Source organism: Cynara cardunculus (assembly GCF_001531365.2).
Source record: "Cynara cardunculus var. scolymus isolate 2C chromosome LG 16, CcrdV1, whole genome shotgun sequence".
NCBI classification, from domain to species: domain Eukaryota; kingdom Viridiplantae; phylum Streptophyta; class Magnoliopsida; order Asterales; family Asteraceae; genus Cynara; species Cynara cardunculus.
Window position 1 is genome coordinate 6,709,656 of NC_037543.1, and position 23,347 is coordinate 6,733,002.

A 23,347-nucleotide genomic window follows, 5' to 3' on the forward strand; every position below is an offset into this window, starting at 1 on the left:
GGGGGGGGGGGGGATATGGATGCTGGCCTGACCAAACCAAATGAAGCATAGCATATCTGAAAACACTGATGTGTAAAGGCAACCATCAATACCTGCATATTGTTAAGGTTCTGTAGAATCTGATTCACACATCTTGCATAATTACCACAGGATGTCCCCTTAGGCGTAGGCAGAAGACATGCCTGAAAAAGAACAAAGACACTTAAGTTCAAAGGCTACAGTGTGCAGGAATTTTAGATTGATGGCAGTTGAAGCAATCCAACATAAAGATTTACATCGCAGGAATTCATGTCAACAGATAATAATCAACAGATTTATAGGACTACATCTGAATAGCAAACATCAATATTAATGCATCTAGGAAACATAAATAAAAACACACAAAAATGGCACAAAGCATAAAATTGTATTTAAGTTAGCAGGCCTATGATTTGGAAGTGGCATCCTTATACAGCTAGATTTCCTTCAAACAATTGTGCATATCATAAAGCCAAAAAAAGTTCTGTTTGGAAGAATATTATCCCAAAATGTGACAAGCGATAATCACGTGTTTAACACAATATAACACAATAGAACTAATATTCATTTAGCTCATCATAATCAAGAATCGACTAAAACGAAAGCATGAGCAGCTTATTGGATTGCTCAATCAAATCGAACCTTCTCAAAATTTTATTTCAGGAAAATTGAATGATCAGCAGGTTAGAGAAAATCGAGCCTATGATTTGGAAGTGGCATCCTGCACTCATTAGCAGGATCACCACTACCAATTACACACATACATTTCACAACTGCAAGCAGAGAAAAAGCTACAAATTCAACATCCTAACATATGTAGAGACAACCATTGCATGTTTTAATTTTTAAACCTGTAAAGAGAGATGAGATGCCCACGCTAATTCTTGTTTCAAAGTAATTTCAGAATCCACCCGAAGAATGTCATCTTCTGAATCCAAGTCAATCCACGAGCTAATTTTGCCTGATAAGACGAAGAAGCCATCAACAAAAATAACTACAAAGAAGAATGTTGAAACACCGAACACGCAAACAACATAAACAGCAGCAGCAACAACAAATAAATTAACAAGTTAAGCCAGCCTGAGTTGAAAACTACAACAAAATAATCAATATAAGCCATTAATATAACCCAAAACCAATAATATGAACTGAACTTTGAATGCAGTGGCCAAGGATAATGAGCCTAGACAAGCATATAACAAGGTTAAAGCCTTAAAACCATATAGCTAAAGAAAAGAGCTGTCACATAGCAACAGCAACTAAAAAATCCTATAAATCCTTCACATCAACTTCTTAAAACATTCTGCTAAACCAAATGCCAAATTGTGTTTCTTTCCTTCTTTTCTCTGTATCATGGGCATGTTACGACTTCAATCATGTACCTCATCAAAATAGGCAACAATTATACAGTGGCTGAGCTATATAAGATAATTATAATCTCAAGTTAATTAAGATTTGCTCACTGCAGGGTCTGCTCATGATGCATATGCAACCAACTAACCAATAAAGAGCACTGAAAATAAAAAAGATAATTCAATTTCTTTTAAGGACATTCAGGGTGGTTCTACTCTTAGTAAATGATTGGAACTGCTAATTTTAACAACCAATTTCCTAGATGCCATGAAATGGGAATGTTTTACTTACACAAACCTAAAAGGAATATTAATCCATATAGACTGACTGACTGACTGACTGACTGACAGACAGACTGACTGACTGACTGAGAATAAACTAAATCTGATCTACAGGGGGCAAAAGATGTTCCTTAAATTCAACAAATGATTATGGGATTAAGCTTATTTAGATGAATATGGATGTCCACTGTACAGGTAACGTGTCCATGTTACAACTATGGGGATGTAAAAGAAATGCAGAACTTCAGTACCACACTTAATTTTAAACATATGAAAAGCAAATGATATGAATCAGAGGTTTGTGAAGTGCGTTGATCCAAAGATATTTCTAAAATTCAACATACTATTATGGGATTAAGCTTTCTTTAGAAGAATATGGGGATGCACTGTACTGTAAAGTGCATGATACAACTATGGGGATCAAAAAGAAAAAATGCAGAACTTCCATACTACACTTATAATTTAGGCCTAAGAAAAGTAAGCGATATGAATCAGAGAAGTATGTGAAGTGTGTTGATCCAAGCAATCCATAGTCAGAGAACATGTATACTGCAGGAGGGCCTTCTTTTTAGAGATCTAAAGAAGATGTCACAAGATTGTTTTATAAATTAATTCCGATCTGAAATGATGTTTTATCGGTCCAAAGTGTTCTTAGGATATGTTGCTACTAGTAAGGTACTAAGTTTCACATCACACGGTAGACGAAGAATATCTTTACTTGATTAAAAAAAGTTGGGAACCATCATTTGATACCCCAATTATGATATTGAATTCAAACAGAAGTAACACGTTATAATGCAAATTATTTGTCCTTCGTTTCAAAATACATTATAACTGCTCACAGTTTAACTGTGTATTGAATACAATTTGAAATCAAATACAAATATCTCTTATAGTGGCTGACAGAAAGGTACCAAATAAGCGATCTTACGATGGCTACCAAAGAAAATCTGAACAAGTATTTTTATCAAAAACGGAATCAAACATGGGATGAAGTTATACCAACAACATGACTACTCCATTGTGATGGGCTTAAAACCAAGTCTGATCCAGCAAAAGGAAGCACAGTGGAATCTCTGCTAGCTTTATCGATTAAACTAGGCCTATATCCAGGTTCCATCTGAAACGTAAAATCAGAAAATAAAGTTATTCGACTCCCCGAAACAATAAAAAATAAGTAAACCAGATCATGTGCAATCACTATTCATCAGCATTGACCAACATTCCAGTATGATGTGACTGTTCAAACATGAATGTAATACCATCCACATTTTTCATATCCTTTAAATTAACAAATACAGCAAGAAATACATGTTCAGCTGCTTGTAACTTCTCTACATCCAGATAGTGAATAAGCAGGCATCCAGTTTTGTCAAACTTGGTAAAAGCAAACATTTTTAGCTTGCTAAAACCCTGTAAGATATAATTCAGCAGTTCCCCATAGCAAACGGACTGCTGTACAATTTATACTCCATCCGCATATAAGTATGTGAAAGAAAAAGAAAGAATTTTAGAAGAAGATACAATAACACAAAGAATTGCACAAGGAAGCCACATATGAAATTAATATAGTCACCATAAGAAAACCAAAATGTAGACACAGACAAACAAATATACACACAAACTGCTAAGAAAAATCCATATATGAGTAATAAAACCAACCAAAGGAGCAACGACGAAATCAAAACCGCCATTGACGTTACATGAAAGAACATGAGGCATGTCATCATTGAACTCAGTCTCTACTCCACAATATCTGGAGTCGCTTTTGTCTCCTAAATTATCACCCAACGGCATCTTTCAGAAAGCGAGAACCAAAGGTTTGAAGCTTTGAGGGTTTTGGTAGGGTTTTACAGGAAATGGGAAAGCAGGGAGAAGGACGATTGGCTAGGGTTTTGGGTTTTTAATTGATGAAAGCGATCATTGTCATTTTAGGTAAATTACAAAATTAGTCCCTTTGATAAATATTGTAACATAATCAGTCCTTGAAAAGAAATTTGTTTTCAGAATTTGTCCTTTCATCTATAAACTATCATGATCTCAAATTAAGGGGCTGTTTGTCAATTGTTGAATGGTTTGATGCAGAATGATTAAAAGACTCTCATGATATAGTGCAAGATGAAATATAATTGTTTGATAATTATGTACAATGAAATTAGGGGTCTTAATGATTAAGGGAGATCCATGATACAAAATCATTCAGAGGGTTATAGAACCATTAAGAGGCATACTTTTTTTTTTGGCAAACAAGATTCACCTCTTAACGATTCAGATGTTGCCTCTTAAGTGGAAGAATCTTTGTTTTGGGTTTTGCTAAATTGAATGAAAAATAAAATTTATTTTCTGACTTGAAAAAAGATTATTCTACGTAAAGCAAGAATAACATTAGCATCTTATATCATTTTCTTTTTTTCCTGATAAAAACAGATATGGTATAAATAAGGTAAATATTATTCAGTTATTTGGGTAAAAAGTTGATTACCATCAATTTTAATCGGTTTTATATGGAACTCGTCTTCAAAGACATTAATGTGAGGATGCATTCTTTTGTTTTACTCAACGGTTGAGGTTAGTGGGGGCTCGGGTTCCAACCCATAATCCATTTTGTGTTTGGGATAAGTCGTTCCACCTCTTTACCAACTAAAATACCTGTCAGAGGCAGATAACGAAACAGATAATGAGTAAACAGTAATAAGATCTCTTCTTTTAAGTTACAACTAATATAGGTAAAAATTAGATGTGCAAGTAAAATATAAATTTATAAATATATTGTAATTATTTTATATGTAATTTATTTCAATAAGCATTATAATGTTAGGGTATATTTCAAATGCAATCATGTCCATTTGTACAACCAATACAATTCAATTAATTGAGATATTTATAAAAATGATGAGAGTTCATTTATTATGACTAGAAGTGTACTTGCACAATGCAGCGAGATACATCTTGATTTTAATATTTCATTTTATTCTTTATCTTAGTCAATATTATAATATGGTCTTATGTGATTTTGAAAAAGCGCTGATGTTTTTATTTTTGAATAAAATATAAATTTAGAATATATCATAAAAAATTGACAAAAAATTATCAATTTTAGTATCAAATTAACTATTTAAATTTCTCATTTTGTATGTAATTTTTTATTCAATTTTTTTTATTATAATTTAATTTAGGTYCAATAAAKAAGTAATTTATATTTGGTTYAATAATATAATTTTCTTATAAATATAATAACTAATTATTTTGTTAGAATTCGATAATTATCCTAATTATATTTTAGATATTTTATATTTTAAAATGAGATTTTTATCCTCTATTTGCTTATGTTTATCTGCAGTTAGTTACACAAATTCAACCATAAAGCTTTAATAAATTGTATTGTAATCTTGAACTTTAAGTAATTTGCATCAATATATAGTACTTCATGCATAAAAAATGGTTTTTAAGAGTTTTTGTCAAATGTTTTATAATATAATATAGATTTGAATATTTATGGAAGATAACTAAAGTTCATTAAGTATGATCGATATTTTATATTAGAAAACAATCAAAACTTTTACGAAATCACACATTAATCAAATTAAATGAATGGTTGAGATTGAGTTGTATTGATTGTATAAATGTAAAAAATTGCATAATAACTCACCTCTGTAATGTTATTCTAAATATAATTATAATCTAATATTTTAAACAACAGTAAGAAATTTTTCTTTTTCTTCTATTTCATTTCTATTTTAGGTTATTCTTATTATTAGAGTGCATATTTGCATCATTGCACATGTTGTAGAGATGGCAAAAAAAAAAAAAAAACCGAAACGATGGTGAAAACCGAAACTTTCGGGTCGGATTCGGGGATATCTTATTGTGGACGGGGTGGAGATCGGGGACACATTCGGGGATGTTAACGGGGACGATGATCACTGGCCCGACTCAATATGTGTATGTATATTAATTTTAATTTATATATATATATATATATATATATTAATTTTAATTTATATATATATATATATATTAATTTTAATTTTTATATATATATATATATACAATATCATTAAAAAAAATAGTAACATTAAAATTTAAAAGACTTTTATCCACTTTACCTCAACAACCCAAATAAGGCTCACGAAAAAGTCTAGTTTATTTGTCTAATCGTGAAATCATGATTTTAATTGCACTATGTTTGAATTTTTATTTAGTTTTATATTGTAATCTAATACAATGTTTGTAATTGGTTGAATTATGTTTGAGACATTTAAACTTACATCTTTAAAAAAATTGTAATATAATTTTAGTTGTGAAAATTAACATATTGTAATTTTTTTAGATCGGTTTCGTGTTTCGGTTTTGGGTTCGATTAAAACCAACATTGAATGGGAAAAAGATGATTTTTACCCTTAACGGGGATCGGAGGAACCGCGGGGACCTAATGAGATCCTCGACAGGGATCGAGGACGGTTTTAATTATCGGTTTCAGGGACGGGGATACCAATAACTTGACGGTTGCCATTCCTAACATGTTGTTGCAATGTTCTTTGTTGCCATTCCTACATTGATGCATAAACCGATAACCAACATGTTTTGTATCACCAAAAAAACTTGGTATTAAATAAAACTGATTGATATATAATATACGATTTTTGATCAGTTATAGTTTATTATTGTTCAGTATAAAAATCCTTACAATTACACCAAGTCTTTTGCCATACTTCCAACTCAAAAGGCCGTCCACAAAGGATCATAGATCAACCTCAAAAACCAAAAAACACGAATGTAACAAATACAAATAAATCTATATACCACATTTACTTAAAAAGCTTAGTCATTGTTTTGGCAAAAAGTTGATTATCGATAACTCTTATTGACCTTACAGAACCCTCTTCAAAGACACCAATGTGAGTTTTTTTTTTACTCAACTTAGTGGCAGATGCTAGCTCGGAGGGGGGGGGGGGGGGGGGGGGGTTGGTTGAGATCGAACCTGTGACATGTCTTATATTTGGTCAAAAAACTATCTTAATCAATGACAATATGGATGTTGAATGTACATACAAGCCTTGTAAACAAATGTTAAATAATTTGAAATTTTCTTTGAAAAAACCATGAACGATTGTCTAATAAAGTTGTATAGCATTTATTAAGTTAAGCTAAGCCATCTTATGAGGTGTTTGGGATTGCTTATTTGAAACAATTTATGCTTTCATACAAAAACACTTATCAACTTATCACAAGTCAAAAGAGTTTAACTTTTTAAAAAACTTCTTATTACCGGTTTGACACCGGTATAAGTTGTTTATCCAAACACTTAAAAATGCTTATTACCAGTGCCACACCAGAATAAGTCAATAAGTTATTTTTTTAAACAATCCCAAACACCCAAGAAGGCTTGGCTTAACTTAATAAATCCTATACAACTTCATTAGACATCTTTCTTTATATTCTTTTAGTCTCTTCAATACCTTCTCAAAATCTTTATAACTCGTTCAGTTTGCAAGATTTGATGGGATTTGAAATTGAATTTTATTCCAATCCCGCATCTTTCCACAGAGATCTAAATCCGTAAACACATTCAGTCAAACGAAACAGTCTCCTCAGACCATCATAGAAACAAAAGTCTTGAGCAATAAAGCCATAAACCATGGCAAATTCATATAATGTATGTACCAAAAACCTGCTACAGACATAAAACAGATCAATTCAGATCATCACCCTTGCTCAAAACACAAGTTAGTAAGCACTACAATATCATCCTTTGCTTCTTTCACTTACTCTTGCAAACCTCTTCCTAATCCTTGCTCTATACTAAATTACGCAAAGGGCAAAAAGGGAAATCCGGAAAAAACTGTGTCAAAATCACGAGCTCTAGCTCAAAAAATGTAGTACTAGACTGTACAGGTAGCTACGCTGCTTGCTATGCATTTGCCATATAATAATTCCTTTTTATACAAGGGCAGCTCACGCGTTCAATTTCGCTAAAAATTGGCTCAAATTGTATTCTTCCGTGTACTGTGATTGATCCCAAAGCTCCTCGAGTCCACCAAGGATGGCTTTTAACCCTTTACCGCTACCTGGTACTTTTGGTAATCCGTCGTTTTCAGATCCCTTTGAAGTGGATGCACCCTGAAAAACGAGATATGTTGTAGTGATGGGGGCAAAATAGTCATTTCACTAGAAACAGGATGAAGATATCTTGAATGTACCTTTTTAGTATCGGCTGGAGTAAATAGATCAAGCAATTGATCGGTGTTCATTGTTTTGAGACTAGCATTTTCCGAGTTAATGACAGCATTGGCGACCGACACTTTGAACTTTTGGAGGCTCATAATCTTCTCTTCCAGAGTCCCTCTCATTATGAGACGATGAACATTAACAACCTTCCGCTGACCCAACCTGTGTGCTCTATCCATTGCCTGCAGTTGCAAATAGAAAAAGATAAAATGCCAACAATCCTCAAATCCACATACTAAATGCCTCCAAGGATGCAGTGTGTTTCGTCTTTTTCATTGTTTGGGGTGGTGGGTGGGTGGGGTGGGGATGGGGGTGGGACCAGATACTTAAATCGGACCAAAGTGCGTTGCATTTTCACATGTAAACCAGATACTTAAATGTTTGAGATGTCACATCTGAGCTACCAAAATAAAAGGTTTTGAAAATACGTTACACAAAATAGGAATCAGATTGAAATGCATTGCATTTTGTAGCACTTTGCCCAAAATCAAAAGCTAAACATACATCTTACGCCTGAAGAGAAGAAAGAAGTCGAGGCCGTTAAATAAATTCCTTTTCCTAAAAAACATGTGCTCTCAATAAATGTACATCACACATCACATCTGTCCTATTTCTAGAGCTCACTTTTGTATTCTATATCTAGTGTATAAAGTACCATCTATGAAGACTGTATTTCTTTTATTGATTTCTTAAACTGTGGAATCACAGTATCTTTGTACCATGCACCCAAATTTTTTCATGTGTTCACAAACTTTCTTTTCGGTGAATACAAGAATGTCATGGTCCACTTGAGAAAATCAAGCTTCATACTTGAAGGACGACAGAGCGATACTACATCCGTCCCAAAATAAATATCCACAACGAAAAAGGCACACAGTTTTAAAAATGAATAATTATTACACTTCCAAATATACTACTGACAGTTTTACTCTTGATAGTAAAGGGAGAATTGAAATGTAGGCACTTGCTATTGAAGGTGGACACTTATTTTGGCACAAACTAAAATAGAAATGTAGACACGTACTTTGGGATGGTGGGAGTATAAAGCATTCGTACCTGATGGTCTCGCATTGGATTCCAATCATGTTCCATGAAAACTAGGGTATCAGCTGAGGTTAAATTCAAACCAAGTCCGCCAACTGCCAAACACAAATAACAATTGACAAATGCTATTAACATTCAAGTAATATGTTTATATAAATAATAACTGTTGAGCTCATGAAAAATTACGATTACCATGTGTTGTCAGGAGCAAAACATCGATGGTAGGGTCTGAATTGAAAGATTTAACAATGTCAAAACGCTTTTCTGGTTCAACTGATCCGTCCAACCGCAAGTATGTGACACTGTATGGATGATGCATGAAGTTATTAGGGCACACAAATGCAATATGAAGGAACGATACACTCGATGCATCTAACAAAGGAAGGAATTTACACAATGAATAAGAGATTTTTAAGAGACTGATTCCTAAAAATCAGTCCACCAAATATTCCGTCAATTCCATTTTCCTACATAGGCTTCAAATTAGAACCATTGGCCTTGTTTAAGTAGCACAAAGAGGGGTGGAAATCCGACAGATGCCATATCCATACTTATCCTGAAAATCCCAAGACCTAACAGAACCTTCTTAGGTTATATCAAAGGATAATTTACATGGACAAATTGAGAATACAATAGCTTTTAATGTTGTAATCAGAAAGCATAACATTTCAAATGATGTCACACAAACCAGCAGCACAAATCCCTGTTTCTTTAGAAAGAAAATGTCAAAGCTCATGAAAATTAGAGTTCAAAACAGAAGTAGTAATGACTCACCTTCTCATATGGACATGAAACAAGTCTTTCTCGATAATGTCCAGCAGCGCCTACAATAATTATACAAAATTATAGTGAAAAGTAGAAAGCATACATAATAGGCTGGTCAAGGTTTTGGTTATATATCATTATATTGCATTAGTACCTTATGCTGTGCGAATATCAGAACTCTGTGTTGCCCAACAGAGCCTTCAGAACTCGAGCTTTCAACACCTATGCCACACTCTTCCAAAATTTCCTGAAGAGCAACTAACTTGGGGGAGTGGTGCAGTTTATGGAGTTCTGAACTAATGTCGGAACTTGTTGCAAAAAGATCAGGCAAAAGGCGGGGAAGTGACTCTTGAATTGTTCCACCAAGGACAAGCAAAGGATGACTGCAGAGTTTAAGTAAAAATTGAAGAGCCTGCAAGGGACAATACAAGTCGTCAGCTAAAATGTTGAAGATGAAGCAGAGACGGACATCCCATCACTTATCACGTTACCTGGAACACATGAGAAGATGTTTTAGATGTATCTTTTCCTTCCCCTTCCCCTGCTTCTGTCTCATTTGATTGGACCATACTGGAAATTTCATGTTTTGCATGTGAACCCGAAAACTGTTCATAAAGTTTCAGTTGAACAGGACTCAAGTCACAGTATCTATCCTGAATTATTTTCTCCGGAAGGTCAGTCAAGACTTCATCTTTTGTGCGGCGGAGGAGAAAAGGCATGACCTGAAGCACATAAGATATGTTAGCTGTGATACCAACTAGCAAGCTTATGCAATAGACTACCTAAACTAGAAGCAAATGCATGCATTGACAGATGAAAAAAGAATTGAGAAAAACATAACCTGCTTGTGCAATGCTTCCATTGCAAGTACACCTGCTTCAGCATCCTTGGCTGAACATTTAGAATCACGAGCGGCGACTAGTGGTTTCCCATAAGTTGCTTGGAACTGCAGAATCACCCAAAAATGAGTTTTGCATAATATAATATTTAGAAGATACTAGTGTCAATGAAGAGAGTGGGGAAGGGGTTTGGAAGTGATACAGATGATAGAGCCAAGAAAAATATACAAGGTAGGCTGGATTGTTGCACTTTTTGTTCTACAATCAAAAAAAGCAGTTGCAAAAAAATTTGCCCGGATCTGACAGACCATGTTAAGTGGGGAATGCTACAAATTTGCCTTCTTGCTATTACCATTATAAACTCTTGATAAAGGCCTATTTACAATGGAAGCCACACTCTCAGTAGAGTATGTTGAAACAGCAATGTCATATAATGTGCCATTAGTTCTTCCAATTAGCAAACAGATGCAATTCAGTGCTAAATCATACAATCTAAGGATAGTTGCCCAACAGAGAATGCCACAAGAACACTCGTCTTCTTCAATGCAACAACCAACCTGTTTTCCTTTCTTGTTTTCACAATTCCTCTTCTCTATGAATGGCTAGAAAATCAATATCAGAAACTAAATGTCTATTCTTTTAGCCATTTTCGCTATTTTGAGACTATCATCTCCATCATTTATCCTTACAATAAAGAAATGGGACTAACAAATGAAAATGGACAAACCAAATGCGCAAGAGGGATAGAATAAGAGCATATGTACACTAAAGGCCCCCAAGGTTCTCTTTACAGAGTGGATAAAGAATGAAAAATACCTTAGGATTGACATTGAGACACTTGACAACCACATAACTACATTCATCTTTGTGGTCATCTCTTCTACGATTTTCAAATTCATTGGGTTTGAGGAGTCTAAATTTTAATCAGCAGAGGATCATGAATGGCAAATACCTTTTTGCATCTCTTCTCTGATTTTCAAATTTATTGTGATTCTGGAGTCTAAATTTCTTGGCAAATACCGTTTTAGGTAGTTCCAATGAACACCCTCGACTTTCAAAAAAGTTCCTTTGGAACATTTAGAGAGAGAAGAAAAAAGTTTGTAAAAAAATCAAAAATTATGAAAGTTTTAAAGATTCTAAAACGTTTTTGAATAGCTTGAGACACAGGCAATATATGTAAACAATTTGGGTGCGTTGATAAAGGCATAAAACACGAAGGAAATTTTCAAACAGCTTACAACAAGGTCAATGTCATGTCCTAGCTAACACGCACGAGGGACAGAGGGGCAGTCCTAAACTACCGACAAAGAGTCTCCCTCTACTCTATCTAGCCTAGAACATTGTTAACCTAACCAGCAGCTCTCTGACCATCCCTCATCCCACCCTCTACCCCTCCATTGCAACAGCTACGAGAACCTACAAATACCTGATCTGTTGCCTCCATGTAGGACATAAACACATGTAACTCAAATATATTCCTCAACTTGAATGCCAATACAATAGATGTACACGTGCATGTATCTATGTGCTATCAGTCAACTCATCACATAGCTTTAAGTAGGATCCATAGAAACAAATTCATAGAAAATTTAATAGAAACAATATTCATAGAAATTTAATGATTTATTGATAGGCCAGCTTTAGATAGGCTGGATCTCTCCCAAACGTTTTCACCTTTATCATAAAGGTAAGCATATCCGTTCCTCAGAAGCTCTCTCATTTATACTCAGCCTCCTAACCGATTAACAATGGTAAGCTAATTTTTTTAACAATCAGCCATTGTTTACCAAAATACCCCTGATCTCTTATTTCTTATTTCTCCTTATTAGACAATTAAGTGTGATATATATATATATATATATATAATTATATTAGAGGGTCTAGAGTGTAAATGTATCTCTTATATATATCCCTGATTGTAATCGGTATATACACACACAATTACCAAGTTTATCTTGGTATCAGAGCCGGCCCTAAACGCCCTACAGCTGCTGCCCTACCGCAGCTGGCCCTAAACGCCCTACAGCTGCCGCCCTACCGCTGCCATCACAAGGCAACCCTAAAGCTTCCGCACCCGTCTTCTACCCTATGGCTGCCTAATCCTAAAGCTATCGCACCCGTCTTCTACCCTACGGCTGCCTCACCTTTTGTCCAATGACAACTGTTGCAGCTTTCACTCCAACCGAGAAAACCACCCATAACTCCCACAAGTTTGACTTCACTTTATCACCAAACAACTATGGCTATTGGAAGACAATGGTTCAACCGTTCCTTGTCACAAACAACCTGTTCGGCTATGTTGATGGCACCATTCCTTGTCCACCGATGACTATCTCATCATCATCATCATCTGGAAAAGATGCCGACAGCACCACAGTGCCCCCACCACAACCGAATCCTAACTACACAGCATAGGTTTTCAATGATGCACATGTACGGATGCTGATTATTTCTACAATCTCTGAGGCGTCGTTCCAACACGTTCAAGGACTTACCTCCCATGATCTTTGGCTGTCTCTTGAACGTGCTTACGCTCCTCACACATCATCTAGGGAATACACCCTAAAAACTCAGCTGAAACCTCCTCCGCATACCTGACCAGAGCTCAGGCTCAAGAATATGCTAATGCTCTTGCTAATATAGGCGAACCAATGAAAGAAAAAGATTTGGTGATGCTGGTTATCTCGGGTCTTAGAGAAGAATACAACAGGCTGAAGTTAACACTCCTTGGTTGCCAATTCCCAACTGCCTTTGCAGAACTTCATGGCCTGCTATCAGACCATGACTACATGATCAAGAAATCTGCAACTGACATCTCTCCGCCTCAAGCATTCTCGACTGTCACGAACAACCGCAACTCAGCGGTTCCTGGTGCCACCTCGTCTACTCCTCAACCGGATCAACTTCAAGCTATTCAACAGCTTCTGTCACAACTTGGTCTTCAAGTTCAGCCTGTTAATGCACAGCCTGCACATGCCTTTTACACCAACAGATCTGAGAATAACCGTGGCCGTGGACGTGATTCTAGACGCGGACGAGGAAACTACAACAACAGAAATCAAGGAGGAGGTAACCGTAATCAATTTAGCTGGGCTTCTAATCAAAACACTGTTTTTGGCACATGCAATAGGTGTGGGATTGGTCATATCCCGTCTCATTGCCCCAATCGCGACCCTGCTCCTATGAGGACGAGACAACCACCTTCTGCCAACTTTACAAATTACCGGTCACAAGCTTGGCTTCCGGATACAGGCTCTAGCCATCATGTTGCACCGGACCTATCTAGCTTCGATAACTCTGAGGCCTACTACGGTGGGGACAACCTTCACGTTGGCAATGGTAAGGGTTTACCCATTCTACACATTGGTTCCTCACAATTTCATTCACCAAACAAAACCTTTTCCCTTAAAGACATACTACACGTACCTGACATAAAACATAACTTACTTTCTGTTCAAAAATTCTGTTTTGATAACCATGTGTACTTTGAATTTCACTCTACTTTCTTTGTTGTGAAGGACAAGTTCACACACACTATCCTCCTCACTGGTCCAAGTAATGGTGGTCTCTACTCCTTCCGTCCTCCTCAGCCTCAGCCTGTTCAGAAAATGTCGTTTTCTACCACACGTGCCTCTTCCACCAAATGGCACCAAAGACTTGGACATCCACATCCACAACTTTTGAAGTCCATGTTATCTAAATATCATTTACCTTTACAAAATAAGTGTGCTAGTACTTTTTGTGATTCATGTTCTGTTGGCAAATCGTCTAAACTTCATTTGTTACCATCTACTTATAAAAGTTCGCACATTTTGGATTTGGTTTTCTGTGATGTATGGGGGCCCGCTCCTGTTCCTTCTTTTGATGGTCACAATTATTTTCTGCTGTGTTGATCATTACTCCAGACTTATGTGGATCCTTCCATTAAAACTGAAATATGATGTTTATGCCACTTTTAAACGATTCCTTGTGATGGTTGAAAGGCATTTTCAAACCAAACTGAAATCTGTCCAAACCGACTGGGGAGGCGAGTTTCGGAATCTCTCCCAATTCTTCTTTCCTCTTGGCATCACCCATCGCCTCTCATGTCCCCATACAAGAACAAAATGGCTTTGTTGAACGACGACATCGACATGTAGTTGAAACCGGTCTTACTTTACTTGCTCAATCCCATGTTCCACAACGGTTTTGGCATTTTGCTTTTGACGCTGTAGTCTATCTTATTAATCGAATGCCATCCAGGACCAACTCAAACACCTCACCATTTGAACATGTGTTCAAACACAAACCCGATTTTTCCTTTTTTCGGGTTTTTGGATGCCAATGCTACCCTCATCTCCGTCCATACAATAAACATAAAATTGACTTCCGCTCTACATCTTGTGTGTTCCTTGGTTACAGCACCGCTCATCATGGCTATCGGTGTTACGACCCACAGTCTGATTGTCTTTACGTGGCCCGTCATGTTCAATTTAATGAACAATCATTTTCTTTCCAAACATCTCCTCCAACCACTCCAAATCCTTACGTCTCCATCTATCCCAAATATGACCTCCCACCTACCTCTTCATCCTCCACAGGACCTAATGAACATTCTGCTCCACCAGAACCGACACCCTCCACCGCACCTACAGTGCAAACTGTCCCACAAGAAACAACACCTACCACCACCCCTCCTAATGACCACCCTACGGCCCAACCACCCCTTATCCACACCTATCACTGCCGTTCCACAATCACCGAACCACCACCGCAGCCTACCCCTACCCCTACCCCCTCCTCTACCACCGAATAACCCACCCGTACTCGACCACCCAACCTACTCCCCAATCCCAAACAAAACAAACCAAACCTTACAATGCCTCCTCATACCATACCCATCATCCTTTACCTGACACCGAACCGACCACCTTTACTATTGCTAACAGGACAGGAAACAACCCGGAGGCTATTGACAAAGTGGTACGTCTTAGCCAATCTTTTGTTGTTCAGGATATGGGTTGCTTGTCTTATTTTCTCGGTATTGAAGTGACCAGTCAGGGTCATGATATGATTCTATCACAACGGAAATACATCCTTGAACTCTTGCAACGCACAGGCCTATCTAATGCTAAACTGACTTCATCTCCTATGACCACTAATGCTAAATTTGCTCTTGGTGATAGCGTTACGTTTGCTGATCCGGTCAAGTACCGCCAAATTGTGGGTGCCCTTCAGTATGTGACATGTCCCGTCCGGATATTACTTTCGTGGTCAACAAAGTATGCCAATTTATGCAGTCCCCCACTGAAAATCATTGGACGACAGTCAAACGAATTCTTCGTTACTTGCAAGGCACTGCTGACTATGGTTTACGAATCATGCATGATTCAGGCACAATCCTTCATGCCTACACTGATTCTGCTTACAACTCCCTGACTGGCTTCTCCAATGCTGACTGGGCTGGTTCCCCTGACGACCGTCGATCCACTGGGGGATATGCTATCTATCTTGGTTCAAACCTAGTATCATGGTCTGCACAAAAACAAAGGACTGTCTCTCGGTCATCAACAGAGTCTGAATACAAGGCTCTAGCCGATACTGTTGCTGAGCTCACATGACTTCAAACACTACCGCGCAAACTCCGGGTTCCTGTGAAGTCGGTTCCTACCTTATGGTGTGATAATCTTGGTGCTACGTATCTTTCAGCTAATCCCGTCTTTCATGCCCGTACCAAGCATGTAGAAGTTGACTTTCACTTTGTTCAAGAAATGGTTGCGCAACGGAAGCTTTCAGTTCAGTTTATATCTACAGATGATCAGATTGCAGACGTGTTTACCAAGCCGCTACCTTCACAACGGTTTCTCCTATTATGGTCCAAGCTACAGGTCGCTCCCCGGCCTTAGCTTGCGGGGGAATATTAGACAATTAAGTGTGATATATATATATATATATATATATATATATAATTATATTAGAGGGTCTAGAGTGTAAATGTATCTCTTACATATATCCCTGATTGTAATCGGTATATACACACACAATTACCAAGTTTATCTCTCCTTGCATATGTAATTCTTACTTATGGTCTAACATCAGAAGGTCACACATTTGTGACAACAAAGACCAGCCATAACAATGATCAAAGAAAAATAAAAAAGAGAAAACACAGAGGTATTGCGGCCAAGCAATGTAGACACTTGGTAAAAGCATGTTCCTGAGCAAACCACAAGACAAGGAATACTCAAGTCATGTGAGTGGTGCAGCCATTCTAGTAGGTATGATTGCAAAAGCAGAAAACAAAAACTAAACTGTATTTTAGAATTAATTGCAGCAGATAGTTGAAATTTCAGAAAGGTATGGTTGGTAGACTTGAATGATTTAGTACGTACTTGTCTCTCGGTTCCAAGAAATCCCGGCATCAGAAAGTCAAACAGAGACCACAGTTCCAAGACATTATTCTGCATAAATGAGACCATTGTTAAATAACTACTAGATCTTCCATTCAATGAGCAGAGAAGGCTTGAACAAGTAAACAACCTGAATCGGTGTTCCACTTAATATAAGACGGTGTTGGGCCTTCAGTTGTTTCACAGCACACGTGATTTTAGATTTTGCGTTCTTAATTATGTGCCCCTCATCTAAAATACAATAGTTCCATAATAGCTGTCTCATATGATCAATATCTTTTCGAATCACGTCATAAGATGTTATAATGACATTATACTTGGGAAACTGCGAGCGCAATGTAACACGTTCTTGAGAAGAACCAACATACTGAAGCGTAGTTATAACAGATGCCTCAATGAACTTTTCTATCTCATATACCCAGTGTCCAACAAGAGTAGATGGGCAAATGATTAATGATGGAGGATCCTCGCCATTACTCGACGCCCGACGCTCTACAATGTCAGATGCCACAATAGCTGATGCTTGTAGGGTTTTACCAAGTCCCATATCATCACATAAAATTCCATGAAGGTTAAAGCGCTTTAAAAAGGCCAACCAGTTTATACCCTCCTGCTGATACCTATAGACACAAAAGAATCATTAAGAACTAGGTGACAATCAAGAGGATGGAGTTAAAAATGAATGAGCCAGGAGCTATAGAGAAAGTAGTGTGACCTCATAATCTAATGCTCAAACTGTCCTAAGAAATGAGTCCATATACAACATCTGAGTGTCAAATAAGTTGGGCATTCAAAATTGAACTTTAAAAAATTGTTTGGTTGAAACAAAAATATAGTAACTACATAGAACTACTAAAAGCATGTTAAATACAAGCATTTTGGAGTTGGAAACACAATAAAAAAGAATTTTGGATTAAAAGAGCATCAAACAATAAAGAAAAAAGTGTCAGTTGTCTGTATGTGTGATGAGAAAGAGAAAATATATCGACACAAGATCATGTCAATGCAATTCACATTGTAGAAATTAGTTTTAAACCATCAACATGGTATCATAATTGAGGTTTTGATACATGTATAACTAACTAAACAAGGTTTCAGTAAAATGGCACTATCTAGGCAAATTGTAACTACTCATATCCTGCCTGGTACATGTAATTTGTTTTCTCAATCTCTGTATGAGATATTCATCATCTAGAATTTATTTCGGCACTGTAATATTTTCAAAGATTTTACTGGAGCCTTCTCTAGTAAGTATGCAGTTCACATATAACAAAATCTTCATCATATATCCAACATTGAAATATGCCATTCACAAAGATAATCTAACATACTAACACTATAAACAACGGATGTTTACCTGGTATCACATAAGGAATTTTCCTTAGATTTATATGCAGCAGTGACCATAATCATAGCAGATTCAAACTAAAAAAGGCTAGAAATTGAGCACCTTTACAGTGTTGAATTTGTTGACTACCCATCCAACACACTCAGGCGTACAAGATATTGCAGCCATAAAAGATAAACTTAAATGAAATGCAGTTTCGACAATTAAACATATTCGAAAAGTCTCTCATGTGTCATGACCAAATTTAGTAGGAAATCCCTGCTAAAGTTAATTTTGGTACATAGAAGCAAGAGAAAGAAATGACTACGAAACACATGCCTTCATTCAAAATTCTAACGAGCTTAATTACTTAATAATTTTTATTTTGTGTATACACTAAGTGGCTCAACTCTCGAGTTCATTGATCAACATAATTGCACATGTGTAATATTATATTACCTTCTCAGGGTCACTTTCAACTCGGTTGGGACCTTGTAATCATCAATATGCGAGTTATCAACAAGTTGCTCCAAGAACTCTGCATCATCTGTATTTTTGGACAAGCACTCACTTAAACCAGCAGGAGGGGAGACGCCACGGGCAAGGGGAAGAAGAGGTACAAGTGCAGCAAAGCTATGTGTCACACTTCGTCTAACAGAATGATCACAATCACTCATACACCTTAAAAGCGGAACAACTAACAGACGTGCATAAGGAACCAGGTCAGTGCCCAATCCCTGAACAAGCAGACTCATCAGCATCCCTGCTCCCTGTCTAGCATTAACAGATGTCATATCACCCAACATAGGGATTACATTCTCAATTACAGCGCCCATAATGTTAACTGTCATCGACTTGGCCATTGATGTGATACACCTTGAAGCAGCTAATCTAACAGCAACATGTGAATGGCGAACACAGCTAAAAATGCATGGGAGAAGCATCATCAGTTGAGTCCTTAATGTCTCATCTAGCATAGATGCAATAGAGCGAACCACCTGTCAGGGTAGAAACTAAAAATAAGTTAAAAGTTGTTGTGATTATTTGGCCAACTCAAGGTACTGATCTCACTTGCTTCGGTAAAAACAAACAGATAAACTTTGAGGTAGAAAAAGAGAATCTAGAACACAACTAGGACACACCATGAAAAGAAGCAAAGTCTTACTAATGACTTAACATTTCGAATTAAAAATGCCGGAGGACCAACTCTTTGTACATGTAAATATGCAATGCCATGTATGACGGCCTAAATCTAACAAAGAAAGGAGTAAATTAGGGATGAATCAATTTCTACCCTTGCCACATATAACACAAACCTCAAATTGGCATATCAACGACCCGTTTGCAACTCCTTTGGAAATATCACCTTAATGGTATTTCTTTCCCGTATTTCAAATATGTGTACCTAACTTCAAGTTTCCTTATTACTGTAAAAAGCATGCATGTTCATACTCCTACCCCGACTTAAACCCCATTCCCACTATGCTGACAAGATCTTTGTTCAGGCTTCCAGTAGCTTAAAGCATTATTGACATTAAGGCTTCCAGTAGCTTAAAGGCAATCTCCTACCTTTGTTATAGATCCTGTTACACTTACGATACTTTTACAGCCTTGCAACGTACTCTATTGACATGATAGCTATTATTTTATGTTCCTTCTGGTGTCCATTTGCTTTAGTATAACGGAAAAAAGAAAATACTCCCAATATTGTATTCATAAGTTTAATCAATTTGCATGTTGCTTTAATATTAATAACAAAACAAGGTTCATTATTTTCAATTTTGGTATCTAGAACATATTATGTATTCTGATAAATCAGTCCTTGTTTTTCCTGACCAAATTGCCGCCTTCTCACAGTATAATCACTCGTCTTCACAGTCACTAACACAACTATTGACAATTTTCTACTTTCTTATCACATGCCACCACTCATACCATTACTTTATACCGATGTGTAAACATCTCGTATCCGTGGGTCTGGCACAATCAATCCTAACCATTTGCTTCATTTGTCCTGTCTTACATTTACCTAATTTATCCTTCAGCCAACTAACTCCTAATCTTAACTGTTGTACCTCAATTTTTTCCCTACCATTGTTTATTTTAGAATATTATGACAAAGCAGACTATTGGTGAAGGACATGATTCTATAGTTGTCTACATTCTTGACAAATCGCAACAAATTATATTGTTTTTTCAAGTGGCACTTCTCCGTTTGAGGCTCATTGTCGGTTGGATCATCCATCTCGCCCGCATAAAAAGAGGTTTGCAAAAGACATACGAAGAGCTTAACATGTTGCTGTCTTTTAGTCCGGATGCGGAAGTTCAATAAAATCAACGAGAAGATGGGATATTATGAGTTTTCTTGCCAAGATTTGAACCTCAAGCATTAATGCAACTATTGTCATAAACCAGGTCATGGAGTTTGAGAGCAGAATGCTTCAATACAAGAATCAGCAAAAACACATAGCATATGTTGCATTCACTGCTAATGGCTCTAATACCATGTACAAAAGGAAAACAAGTTCTATGTATCTCAGGAGCAGACTGCTTAACATTGAAATTTTCAATAAGGTTTAATTTCTACAAGATAAGTTAAGACTGGAGAACAATCAGACAGCATCTTCATGAAAGCGTTAAATAGGGTTGGGGTTGGTTATCTTTGTAACAAGTTGCGCATTGATTAATATCTATGCTCCAACTGAGGGGGAGTGTTAGCTAAAGTTAGATTTTTGGGGTTTATCTTTCTAGTTGCTTTTCCATGGCATCCTGAAGTACTATCCTAGTAGTAATATATATACATATACATTCTTTGCATAATAAAATAATACGAAATTATGTTTACCTTTTGTACACATATGAACAGTTCATACATGTTAAATAAAACATACTTGCAAGTAACTCATAGCAAATAGAAAGAATAGGATACAACGACAAAGGAGAAACAAGGTCGTACCTGGATATTATTTATCAAAACTTGGGGGTCTTTAATAGAATCTATTGCTTGGCTAACAAGCACTTCATCTCCTGGTGTCATAGGCCTCAATATCTCGGTAAGACAATCCCATAGCTTAGGAAGCTTCTCAAACAATGAAGCACCAAACTTATCGCATAAATGCTTCAAAGCAAACTCCGATCCTCGCCTACATATAAATCCCTCAACCTTTGATCTATCTTCACCAGCAGCCAGCATGTGAACTTTGGGTTTTGTTTTAGTAGAATTGCTTCCAAAGGGAAGGAGATCTTGTTCCTCAATAATCTCTATTGAACTCAATACTCCAGCTTGAGGAGTCTCACAAGGATCCATGCATGTCAAACCACACAGGTTTTTGATTAGCTTGTCATTGGGACCAGGCTTACGTAGAACACAATGAAATATAAGCTCTGCGAGGGCCTCTGCTGCCATATTTTGTAGTACTTCCTCCTTTGAAATGAAGCAACAAATTAAAACAATGTAAGCATCCTGTAAGTAAAATTAAGTAAATCTATATAAGAATACCTGTTCTCTCTTAATTGAGGCCATCAAGGGTAATATAATTGGATTAAGCTTAGCAGGAAGCTCAGACATCCAAACAACTGCAGCAGCAACCAAGGCCGATACAGTAACATGCAAATTGCTCTGAAAATTTCATGGGAGTAGGAAATGTGAGAGAATATAAAGATGCTAACAAAGGAATATTTCCTCCTTTTAAGTATACATACAGAACCTGATTATCAATAAAAAAAATTAGGGAGTTTCAGGTTCCACATATGAGCAATAAGATTTATTTCGGTAGCAAAATGGAAGCAATTCACTTCAACCACACCTGAACACATTTTAAGTAGCCTGAAGTGGTCAAAAGTCTCTGTTTTATAGACTCTACTTCATCAATGCTATTCCTCCCAACTGAATCTTCCCCAGCAGCACCATCATTACTTAGCACTGGCAAATTTGAAACAAAGGTCATTGCATCATCAGCAGTCAAATTCTCCACATCCATTTTCTTAGATGGCAAGACTTCATTGAGCATGCCACATGATTCAAGTACACTAATCAGCTGAGATGCCTCATTCCGCATTTTATCATAGGTTCTTGAAAGTTCAGCATAAGGAAGATGTGGAACTTTTGTAGGGAATGCTGGATCTGTACATGCTAGCAACTCCAACAACCTATTCTTTATGGTATTATAGTTGCCAGAGGTAAGTCCCTTGCTTCCAGAAAGGCCTCTGTTTTTCATCTCTTTAAACCAAGAAATCAGAACCAAGGAAGCCACCTGATGAGAACAGTAACCGAAACTTATAAAAAATAAAAAAAGTTGATAGATAGAAGTTACCAGTTCATAGGAGACAACCACTAATGACCATACCTGTCGCTGAACTCCCGATAAAGAGGTAATAGCCTTCCATAAAGGATCAAACACATACTGGTCAGAAACATCATGCAACTTGGATGCTAAAATTCCCAATGCTGTGGCTGTAACTATTCGAGTATTAGTAACTGACATTTCACTATCTGCACCTACGATTATCTTAACAGAACTCATTGAACCGTCTCCATTTCTATCCTGAGTAAGAATTCCTTCAGCAGAATCTGAGACGACATTGGCATACAGACCATTTTCAAGCTTCACCGCTCTCATTTTTGCAGCAGCTTTGAAATGACTTTTACGAGGAAGTGCAAGAGGCCAAAACATTTTTGTAGCATCCAGCGGTGATCCATATGGAGTAGTTATAAGCTCTATCCAAGATGCCATGTATGAGCTCGCAGCAGCTTCCAAGTCTTCCACTGGGCACTACCATCAATTCAAAGGAAATTTTAGAATGAAGAGTCGAATACCACTAGTTCAATAATCTCTTACATGTCTCATAAGAAACTCAAAATGCATATTACTGTAAATAGTCAACACGACTTGTTCAAGTGCACTAATGACAGTACAGTCCATGTCTTAAAAATATGCAACTATAATGACTATGTAAACAGAAGGAACAGCAAAAAACTCGTGACACAATCAAATGCATTTACAGTTGAATAGTTGAACACCAGTTTGGTCAAATGCATTAATGCCAGTATGGGAACCATGCCTGATAAATTCAACTACATCGACAGTATGAGAACATAGAGAG

At 36.8% G+C, this 23,347-nt stretch overlaps 2 protein-coding genes across 9 annotated transcripts in view; both read right to left on the reverse strand.

The window, feature by feature from the left end:
* Positions 1-3,502, reverse strand: part of LOC112529217 (protein arginine N-methyltransferase 1.5) — a 13,704-nt gene extending 10,202 nt beyond the window's left edge. For 2 of the 3 annotated variants that reach the window (XM_025140368.1, XM_025140367.1), the window contains exons 1-4: positions 3,315-3,502; positions 2,655-2,772; positions 870-979; positions 93-182 (exon numbers count right to left, since the gene is read on the reverse strand). In XM_025140368.1, coding sequence (XP_024996136.1) covers positions 93-182; positions 870-979; positions 2,655-2,772; positions 3,315-3,449 — 453 coding nt within the window. In that variant the 5' untranslated portion in view covers positions 3,450-3,502. The remainder of the gene's footprint in view (positions 1-92; positions 183-869; positions 980-2,654; positions 2,773-3,314) is intronic. The other variant, XM_025140369.1, reaches the window with a different exon arrangement.
* A 3,749-nt stretch (positions 3,503-7,251) lies between these two features.
* The window catches only part of LOC112528972 (TATA-binding protein-associated factor BTAF1), a 29,124-nt gene continuing 13,028 nt past the window's right edge, over positions 7,252-23,347 (reverse strand). For all 6 annotated transcript variants that reach the window (XM_025140057.1, XM_025140054.1, XM_025140055.1 and 3 more), the window contains 15 exons: positions 22,591-23,016; positions 22,051-22,497; positions 21,744-21,863; positions 21,201-21,668; positions 18,704-19,242; positions 17,048-17,537; positions 16,900-16,968; positions 10,531-10,635; positions 10,181-10,411; positions 9,844-10,101; positions 9,699-9,748; positions 9,117-9,226; positions 8,937-9,019; positions 7,853-8,062; positions 7,252-7,772 (listed from right to left, as the gene is read on the reverse strand). In XM_025140057.1, the coding sequence (XP_024995825.1) occupies positions 7,608-7,772; positions 7,853-8,062; positions 8,937-9,019; positions 9,117-9,226; positions 9,699-9,748; positions 9,844-10,101; positions 10,181-10,411; positions 10,531-10,635; positions 16,900-16,968; positions 17,048-17,537; positions 18,704-19,242; positions 21,201-21,668; positions 21,744-21,863; positions 22,051-22,497; positions 22,591-23,016 (3,771 nt within the window). In that variant the 3' untranslated portion in view covers positions 7,252-7,607. The remainder of the gene's footprint in view (positions 7,773-7,852; positions 8,063-8,936; positions 9,020-9,116; positions 9,227-9,698; positions 9,749-9,843; positions 10,102-10,180; positions 10,412-10,530; positions 10,636-16,899; positions 16,969-17,047; positions 17,538-18,703; positions 19,243-21,200; positions 21,669-21,743; positions 21,864-22,050; positions 22,498-22,590; positions 23,017-23,347) is intronic.